General features: G+C 36.5%; 1 protein-coding gene across 1 annotated transcript; it reads right to left on the bottom strand.

The window, feature by feature from the left end:
* Positions 1-293: 293 nt before the first annotated feature.
* LOC149554621 (wall-associated receptor kinase-like 20) lies at positions 294-3447 on the bottom strand. Its single transcript, XM_089828673.1, has 3 exons — positions 2393-3447; positions 2091-2156; positions 294-1622 (listed from the first exon to the last, which is right to left on the bottom strand). The coding sequence occupies exons 1-3, from the start codon at positions 3195-3197 to the stop codon at positions 520-522; spliced, it is 1974 nt and encodes a 657-aa protein (XP_089684799.1). The 5' UTR covers positions 3198-3447; the 3' UTR covers positions 294-519.
* Between the last annotated feature and the right edge of the window lie 6995 nt (positions 3448-10442).

Below are 10442 nucleotides of genomic sequence, written 5' to 3'. Positions count from 1 at the left end.
TTGAATGAAATCTTGATAATAGATAAACAATGATAGTTTTTGCAGTCTAAAGGTAGAAATGAAGTATTTGTATTTTCAATTTATATTTTGCAAAAATTTAATATAATCATACGAAAGCTCTCATACAGTATAATTGAGAAACATCAGAGATCAAGATGATGTCTTGTCAAAATCCGACGTGATTGGAAATTCTTGATACAGAATTCTTCCACAATCAATCTGAAACAACAACGAAGATCAGAAATACAAATAGCGAAGATCTTTTATGATTTAAGATATTTTTGACAATCTAATTTAAAAACTGAAATCAAAATTAGCCATTGTGAAAATCGAACATGGTATAAAACCTGGATACATAACCTAATCGACACAAAAGCCTGATACCTATAATTCAGAACAAAACACGATACAAAACTGTAAATTCAGAAACAACTGAATTCACAATTATACATCCATAGCCAGCAGAGATGTATGAACAGTCCAAATGTTACAGCTTTGGAATGTATATAAAAGAAGATCTCAACTCTGCAGAAGTGGGTAGTTATCTGCCGAGCTTACATAATGATTCTCATCTGGCGAAATCCCTGCAGCTTCCATGGTGATAATGTAGTTGATTTCCTCTGCAACTTGTTTCATAGTGGGCCTATCCTGTCTCTTCTCCTGCAAACAACCCACCGCCATTAAAGCCACAGATTTTATGGTATCCAACACCAAAGCCGAAGCCTTTTCTGTCAATTTGGGATCCACAACCTCCATAACTATTCCTTCCTCTTGTTTCTCAACAACCCAAACAGCCAGGTTCACGTAATCAGGATCCCTGCTGAAATCAATCGCCTTCTGGGACGTCACGAGTTCGAGTAGCACGACCCCGAAACTGTAGACATCGCTTTTATCAGTGAGCTGATAGTTTCTGTAATACTCTGGATCCAAGTAGCCCAAGGTGCCCTGAGCACAAGTAGAGATGTGGGATAGACCTGGCTCTGCAAGGCGAGACAACCCAAAATCTGAGACTCTGGCATTCATGTTTTTATCAAGGAGAATGTTGGTGGATTTCACATCTCTGTGATAAATTGGGGGAAATGCAGCAGAATGGAGGTATGCCAGAGCTTCTGCAGTCTGAGAGGCAATGTTTAGGCGGGTTTTCCAGTCGAGAAAGAGAAAAGAGGGTTTGTGAAGATGGTCATAGAGGGTTCCATTGGGGATGTATTCGTAGACCAGGAGAGGTTCCTCCGTGTCCACACAGCAGCCCAGAAGTTTCACCAGGTTTCTGTGATTGACTTGGGATAGAATTCTGACCTCGTTTAGCACCTGCTCTGTTCCTTTAATGTTGCCCACCTTTGCCATCTTTACTGCCACATCTGTTCCATCTCTCAGGGTTCCCCTGTACACTTCCCCGAAGCCCCCAATTCCAAGGAGGCGTTCATTTGAGAAGGCATCCGTTGCCTTCACCATCTCTTTCCGGCTGAACAGCTTCGCAGGATTTCCTCCACTGTTTGCTGCTAGGATTCCCGCCCTCTCCCTGGATAATTGGGCTCGAATTTCCATCTGCAACTTCTTTTTTCTGTACAAGACCATGGAGAATGCTGCTGCCAGGAACGCTACGCATGCTCCCGCAACCACACCTGCAATTGCAGAGATTTCATAAATTGTAGAAACTTCATAGATTGCAGAGATTTCAAAGATCAACCATCTTCAGAATCTATAAAATTACTAAACTAGAAATATAATCATAAAATCGAAATAATAATATGCTCTTGCTAATCTACAAGCAATTAGAACTAATTGAAATAATGACACATCTTTGACTCTGCTACTGCCATCTGCCATTTTCATTTTTCTTATGTGACCATTTCATCTTCTTGATGGATCATGAAATCCAAAATATGATGAAATTTCACATCATCAAATCCACGATATTACCAATCTCTATATAGTTAAATTCTTCAAAAATTTAGGCTAGAGCTTACAGTACAATGGTAACTGATAATTTGTGAGTTTCTTATGTAGGAGGTCTTAGATTCAAGTCTACTTGAACTTAACACAATAATAATTAATTACAAAAGACAGATGCAATAGTACCAAATACAAACCTCCAATTAAAGGCCCGCGACTGTTGCCATCCCCACAGCCGCTAGGATTGTTACAGACAGACACATCTGAACATCAAACCAGAGCTCAATTCAGTCTAAATCAGTAAATTCAAATTCAAATTAGTTGAAACTATTGTAGTCTAAATGAATAAAAACTCAAATTGGAACAATCAGAAATTTTGTCAAAAGACATACTACTTATGCATCACATTATTCACTTATGCTCTGTTTTATCATCCGATAATGGATCACACAGTGTTTGATGAATATTTTTTCCCAGAAATAATTAAAGAAAGACATACTTTTTCCACAGACTCCTTGCACGGGATTCCAAATATAGTCTTTAACACAGAAGCACCTGGAGATTGCAGAATTCATTGGGTCGTGCAAGCAGGAAGAATTCTGGTCACAATCACTCTGTTTTTCACAGGAAGGCTCAATTGGTGCAGCCCACATAATCTCCACTCCATAGTTCCACGTGTCCACAGGGGAGGAGGGGTTAAAATTAAGAAGACTAGTATAACCCCTGCAACCACCACTCCAAACCCTAATTCTGTAGGAAGTAGAAGAACCGCCAGCAGTAAAAGTGCAGCAGAGGGAAGTGTTTCTACACACCTTGGCCTCCCCAACATGGTCTATGAATTGATGGCATGGACTGCTAGCACTGCAGTTCAAAGGGGATCTCAGCAATACAGGATCACAGTTCAAGTACATTACTGTGTTGGTGCTTGTGATGTTGAAAGGTAGGCTCTGATTCAGCTGTATGCCACTTGCCTTCATATCTTGGGTTTGGCATGAATTGCTCATCAGATCTGAGGGCTTTAGAACCATCCTCATGGAAGCAGGATTGATGCTCAGAATCCTGTATGAACTGCCATTCAAGGCTGGCAATTCAAGTTGGTTTTGGGCATTACAGAGGATTCTGTAATCAGGGACACCACAGCCTTCTGCAGTGCTCAATGGATATGGGACTGTTGTATTACCACACATGGGACACAGACTCACACCTTGGACATTTGGGATGCCAGAAATAAACAGAAGCATTACAATATAAACCACCACTATCATCATTTTCTGTTTTATTAAGCTCAGAACCCACTCACCCATCCTATCTTTAGACTGGATTTTTCCTTGACAAATGGGACATAACAATGAAAATTGTTATACATGCATGAAATCAAAATACACAAAAGCATGCACTTAGAAACTTCTAAGCAAAACCTACTTCCCCATTCTATCTTCAAGCTGCATTTTTCATTTGAAAACTAAGGTTTGCTACATGGGTATGGAAAAATGTTCACAAGAACTTTAAAACCTCTACTTATTGACTGCTAAGCAAGACTCACTTCCCCGTTCTATCTTCAGACTGGAGTTTTCCTTGAAAATAAGTTTATTTAACAATGATCTGCTGACGTGCATTATGGAGGGGAAGGATGATCTATAAGAGGGAAGACAAAAGAAGTGTCAGTATAAGTTTTAATCAATGCTAGTCAATGGAGTTTGGTAGGCGATAGCTGATGTTAGGGGTAGTGGGCACGATTTCTGCCTAAAAAAGCCTATTTGAATTACTAGCTTCTAGAAGTTTGATCGTATTTATGAATCTATTGTGTACCCTGAATTCAAACACACTCAAGATCATCCTCGTTTAAAGCACCCAAAAGTCTTTGCTCTCGATTATACTGGCTGACCAAGTAGTCGAGTGTCAATTCCCGGAAATTGCATTAAATTCGGTCTTTTCCAGGATTAGTTGTTTTCTTGTTGTGAAGAGATTAAGATAGCTTGGAATTTGAAGTCAACCAGCGGGCAACGTCTATACAGCCACGAAAATGCACTTCCTTACGAAGGAGAGGACTTAGAAATTTTTTTTAAAAAGTTAGAAAAACCAATGTAAAGTATGTACATTTTCGTGGCTGTATAGCCACGGGCCAACCAGCGGCGCGTCTGCTTTGAATTGCGCCTTATTTCGGTTTGCAATTTGTGGGTGGCATGGAATAGCACCTCATTATTATCGACTTGATATTTCTGATTAGTACCTGTTTTATTTTAGAGTTTGATTTGAATGGATCTTTATGCTGCAAATTTGTGGGGTATGGTTTGACTTTTGCTAGGTAAAAGTAAAGAAGTTTACATAATAGTTATAATATAATAATAGCAATCAGTCTATTAGTATACCATGTTCATTTAGAGAAATAACGTCTATTAATTAGCTATCTCCCTTATTTCATATATATATGTCTTCAAAACAAGCCAGAGCCCTCAATAGTATTTGTAGATTTAAAAAAGGGTTAAATATTTTCATATATATACATGTCTTCAAAACAAGTCGAGTCCTGAATGGTAGTTGTAGAATCACAAAAATGATTAAAAACATACTAGAAACAATTACAAATTTCATAAACATATGAAAACTTATTTTGTTTGACATCTCTTGCTTTCTCATCCTGATGATGGATCACGTAGTGTGATTCGAAATGTTGATGGTAAAAATCGTCACACAATCGAATCCAGAAACTGATTTACAAAACTATGATGGATTGTGGAAATTTGATCACATTAATATGAAAACCTATCTAATCTTGTCATAAAACCCACTTGTAAATAAAGAGTTCAAAATAACTTGAAACCCCCTTTCAAGTGTAGCTCCCATGTTCTTTTTTCTTCTTTATTGAATGCGATATAATGTTTCTCTTGGTAAATGCACAGAATATTGAAAGCAAAGTAATAGCATGAGAATGCTAGGAGTGTGGCCAATTGATGAATGCAAAAGAGACTCAATTTATATAGTTTGAGATGCACTATGTAGATTTGAAAATTAGTGTGCAACTTGTAAGGATTGTCATATTTATAATAAATTGGTGCACAAATCAATGCACGATTAGGGGAAACATGGAAGAGGAATGCTAGCAATCATGAAGCACAAATTAAGGGGAAATGGAAGAAGAAAGTTTGAAGAAATTGGAATACTTGAATTTCATTTATTCCCTCCAAATGAAAATTAGTAAATTTAGGATTTATAAAATCCCCTAATTCATGAATGATAATAACTAATTAATATGACATTAATTGACTGTGAGAGCTAGTAAAATTTTGGAAATTAACTTATGATCAAATGATTAAGCCATAAGGATGGAGTATGGATTATCTACCCTTTAAAGATAAATTAATTAATGATTGACCAAATTGGTGACTGTAATGCAAAGTCAACTTGATTTTGAGGAATCATTTTTTTATGGTTTGGAAACAAAATTGATTAACTTTGACAATGTGTTAGGTTGATTACAAAAATGATTAGTGATGTTGATGTTGGGAAGTAGTAAGATATGAATGCATGGATGTTATCATTTATAGAAACACTATCAGCAGGGAAGCTTGCATTGACTCAAGTATAGTTTTGATTTTGGTTGAATAAGAAAATTGTCTAACTCAAGAATGATGTCAACAATGGTATTGTTTTGATCAACAAAGCTACCCGGGTTATGATAATTGGCCACAATTTTTTGATTATGATAGAATGGAATCTGTATATATATAGTTATGTTCACCAGAGTTAATGTATCAGTTGGCATATTGTTTGGTTTGAAAACATGAAGACATGTCTATATTGTAGAGTACAAAGTATGAGGTAGAGATCCAACATTTTGTCCTAAGGATTTTAATTGACTTGTCGGGGGCAGTCTTGAGCCAAGGGGGTAGACCGGTAGCATTTTTCAGTGAGAAGCTTAATGAAGCCAAGACAAGATACTCTTCATATGATCTAGAACTTTATGCACTTGTCCAAGCCCTTAAAAAGTGGAGACACTACCTATTGCCAAAGGAGTTTTTGGAAGACCCTATAGAAGAGACTTGGAAAAAACCTAGCACATATCTCTACCTACCATCCCCAAATAGATGGTCAAACATAGGTTATAAACAAGGTCCTAAGAAACCTTTTGAGATGCCTTACTAATGAGTATGGGAAAAGTTTGGAGTAGGTGATACCTCAAGCAAAATTTTCTTACAATGATAGTAAAAATAGGACCACAGTAAGCCCTTTTCAAGTTGTGTATGGCCAACACCCTACGGGTATCATGGAGTTGAGGGACTTACCTTCACATGACAACATCAGTGGGCATGCTGATGATTTTGTCCAATCTATAAAAGAGGTACATGATCAGGTTAAACAAACATTGATGGAACCAAATATGAAGTTGAAGGAAAAGAAGGATGAGGGGAGAAGGGAGCAACAATTCCAAGTGGGAGACTTGGTAATGGTTTACTTGAACAAGGATAGACTACCCAAGGGAATACCAAGTAAGTTGTAGATGAGAAGGATTGGGCCATGAAAGATACTTGAGAAGTATGGACCCAGTGCCTATAAGATAGACCTACCAAAGGACATGGCTATCTCTCCCATCTTCAATGTGAAAGACCTTATACCATATAAGGAGCCCAAGGTGGATGAAGGAAAATATTAGGAGGAATTGGACAAGGATGTTATAGACTTGCAGGTAACTAAAAGGGAGCCACCACATGTGGAAAAGATCTTGGACTCTAGAGTGAAGACAAATACAATAAACAAGGTGTACAAGGAGCACCTAGTGAAATGGAAGGATAAACCTAAATCTGAAGCTACTTGGGTTGTAAAGAGTGATTTCAAGAAGTAGGGCATCAACAAGGAGCTCATCAATCCAAAGGTACCTTAAACTCTTCTTGACAGAGGGAGAATGGTGCAGGAGCACTTAGGGGTAAGGTCAAACCTTAAAGGCACTTTGGTTTGTACAGGATCTAACCAACCATGGAAACAATAAGGACTACTTATAAAGTCGTAAGGTGAGTGTGGGAAAGTTAATTTGGTTGATTTGAGTCTAGGAGTTAAAAGTTGTCAAGTAGGTCCTAGGAAGAAAAAGTTGATCAAAGTGCTTAAACTAACAAAACAATGTGAAAAGATCCAATGAGTAGTAAAAGTAGGTAAAAAGTGGTCATTTGATGATATGAATCCATGTGGGAAGGTTTGGGACCAAATTGGTCAAGGTTGGAGTCTTGGTTTGCAACATTTGCAAAAGTTGTCTACAGTTGCTCATTGACAATTTTTCAATTTTGCAAAGTTTCTTGGCAACTTTTCAGGCAGTTTTTGGAAATGAACTATTTGGAGCATTTATGGATCAGTTCAATGGCCAAGAAGGAGGGGGAAGACTATTTAAATGTCCCTCAATCCATTTCTAGGGGTTGGATAATTGGATGTACGGACAACACCTGTTAGTGCAACACTATATGAGCATTATGGTAGTTTTTTGTGAACTAATGAATTAGAGGAGTTGATTGTGTTACTATTTTCATTGATTTGGATTCCTTGGATCATTTTTTGAAACTATATATACTTGTTTGGATTCAAGTGTTTCATTTCTTTAAGCTTAGAATATCATTTGGTTTCTGTAATACTACTATGTAGTTTTGAGTTGTTAGCATAGAAATGTCTATGGCTTGAACTTCCACAGTCAAACTCTCATGGATTTTGGAAATCAAGCAATGACATTTTTACAGGTTGTAAATATGGAAGTTGGGGTTTGTGCAAGATAGTTGGCCATATTTACAAGCAAGCCCTAGGCAAGCTAGCAGAGCTTGGCAAGGTGCAATGTATGCTTGTGAAGAAGTAAAGTGGTGAATAGGGGATTGATATGAGTCAATCTCTGTAAGGTATGATAAGAGTAGGGTATTAAGAATGTTGGATTGAAAGGAGGAGGTAGGGAGTGAATTTGAACACCTTAGGAGGAGAGAAACCTTGTACCTTAGAAACCCTCAAAATAGGGGTTTTCAAAAATCGTACTATATGGATAGTATTGTGACCTAAGACCACCAAAATCCTTTAGCCTAGGTCCATAGGAATCAAAGTCATTTAGACATCAACTGGCCTTATTAAAGGTGTTTGTGAGGAATTGTTAAACCCTTGTTTTTAGGAGGGCTAACAGGGGCTTTTAGGGCTACAAGGCCAATTTGAGCAATTTGGAGTTAGGGTGTGATGGACCTAAAAAAATGATGTAGAATGGTGGGGAATATGTCAAGGAACTCAATAGGAGAGCCTGAGATTGGTTTGTGCTGAGGAATAGGAGTGTGAGGGGATTTTCCCTTATAGGCTTAAATGTGCCTAGTGGAAAGAATGGGAAGGAGAGAAGGTAAACTTGAATTGTTGGAAAGTTTTTTTTTGAAGGAGGGGACCTAGAGTGTGATTCCCTAGAGTAGGGTTGAAGAAAGAACCCTAGGAGGTCATAGATAATCTCATTTGGAGCTAGTGGGCTCTTGTGGAAGGAAGCTCCTCATCACAAACAGGTTATAAAAATGAAAATTATTATAGACATGAAAACAAAGTACACAAAAAATGCACTTAGAAACTTCTAAGCAAAACCCACTTCCCCATTCTATCTTCAAGTTGCATTTTTCATTTGAAAACTAAGGTTTGCTACACAGGTATGGAAAAATGTTTACAAGAACTTAAAACCTCCACTTATTATCTGCTAAACAAGATTCACTTCCCCATTCTATCTTCAGATTGTATTTTTCCTTGAAAATAAGCTTATTTAACAATGATCTGTTGACATGCATTATGGAGGGGGAAGGATAATCTATAAGAGGGAAGACAAAAGAAGTGTCAGTATAAGTTTTGATCAATGTTAGTCAATGGAGTTTGGTAAGGCAATAGCTGATGTTAGGGATAGTAGCACAATTTTTTCTTGAAAAAAGCTATTTGAATTAGTAGCTTCTAGAAGTTTGATCTTATGTATGAATCTATTGTTGCCCTGAATTCAAACACACTGAAGATCATCTTGCATTCTATTGGTTTAAAGTACCCAAAATTCTTTGCTCTCGATTATATTGGCTGAGCAAGTAGTCAAGTGCCAATTCTCATAAATTGCATTAAATTCAATCTTTTCCATGATTGGTTGTTTTCTTGTTGTGAAGCAATTAAGATAGATTGGAATTTGAAGTCAACTAGCAACGCAAAGTGGCAATTGTCTACTTTGAATTGTGCCTTATTTCAAGCTGGGTTACAATTTGTGAGTGGCATGGAATAACACTTCATTATTATCAACTTGATATTTTTGAATAGTACCTCTTTTATTTTAGAGTTCAATTTGAATGGATCTTTATGCTGAAATTTGTAGGGTATGGTTTGACTTTTGTTAGGTTGCTTTCTTTTTTAGATAAAAGTAAAAGAAGTTTACATAAATGAATAGTTATAATAGTAAAAATGGGTTAAACATTTTCTTAGTAAGAAATAATAGCAACCAGTCCACTAATATACCCTATTTATTTAGAGAAACAACAACATCCATCAATATAGCATTGCCTATCTCCCTCATTTCATAATATATGTCTTCAAAACAAATCAGAGCTTTCAATAGTATTTGTAGGTCAAAAAAGAGGTTGGAAATTTTTATACACATGTCTTCAAAATAAACTAGAGCTTTCAATGGTATTTGCAGGATTAGAAAAAGGATTAAAATTATACTAGAGACAATTACAAATCTCATAAACATATGAAAACCTATCTAATACTTTCATAAAACCCACTTTTAAATAAAGAGTTCAAAACAACTTGAAACCCCCTTTCAAGCAGTGATTTTTTTAGTGGTGAATCTTTTCCAATTGGCTATTCTGTCTCTTTAGGAAATCACAATTTGGCGAATAAAACCTACATACGGGATCAACCATGTCGCCAAGATATTAAATAATTTGGGTCAAAATCTGAGGCTAATCGCTTATTAGTTTACACATAATTGGTCACAAATCCCGGTCCAATCACCAATGTAATCTACATTTAAAACACAATTATTTTAAAATTTTTGCCTACGTTTCCTTAATGTTTTCTTAGTGGACAATGTTATTTCGCCCTTAAAATAATATAATATTTTCCCTCGGGTTGTGCATCACCCACCATTTTACTGACATGTGTCTCTAACTATCCCCATTTAGCCAACTATTTTATGTTTTAGTCTTTGGCACATGTGTCCTAATTCCGGGAAGATTGAGACTTTATTGTATCTCGTTTAAAATTAGGCCTGAAATAGAATGAAGCCATTGATCTATATTAAATCAACGGTCCAAATTAATTCTTTTCACCATAAAATGACAACATTAAAAGTGATGACGACCAAGTTGGCAATAAAAAAGGGTACATTATTAATTGAATTTGAATGGATTGGCATACTACAAGTACACTGTATAGTGTACACTTGGCATGTGGGTCATGGACCACTTTTGACTCTATAAATTCACCAAAAAATCAAATAATCTCTCTTTGGAAATTGACATATTATCCAACTATATTAATATTTTGTGTTATATAAAATAATTAATTCGCCTCTTACATTACGAAAA

The sequence above is a fragment of the Cupressus sempervirens genome, chromosome 5 (assembly GCF_028749045.1).
Source record: "Cupressus sempervirens isolate cs-2001-9-10 chromosome 5, ASM2874904v1, whole genome shotgun sequence".
Taxonomy (NCBI): Eukaryota; Viridiplantae; Streptophyta; class Pinopsida; order Cupressales; family Cupressaceae; genus Cupressus; species Cupressus sempervirens.
This window is presented reverse-complemented; position numbering and strand designations above follow the sequence as displayed.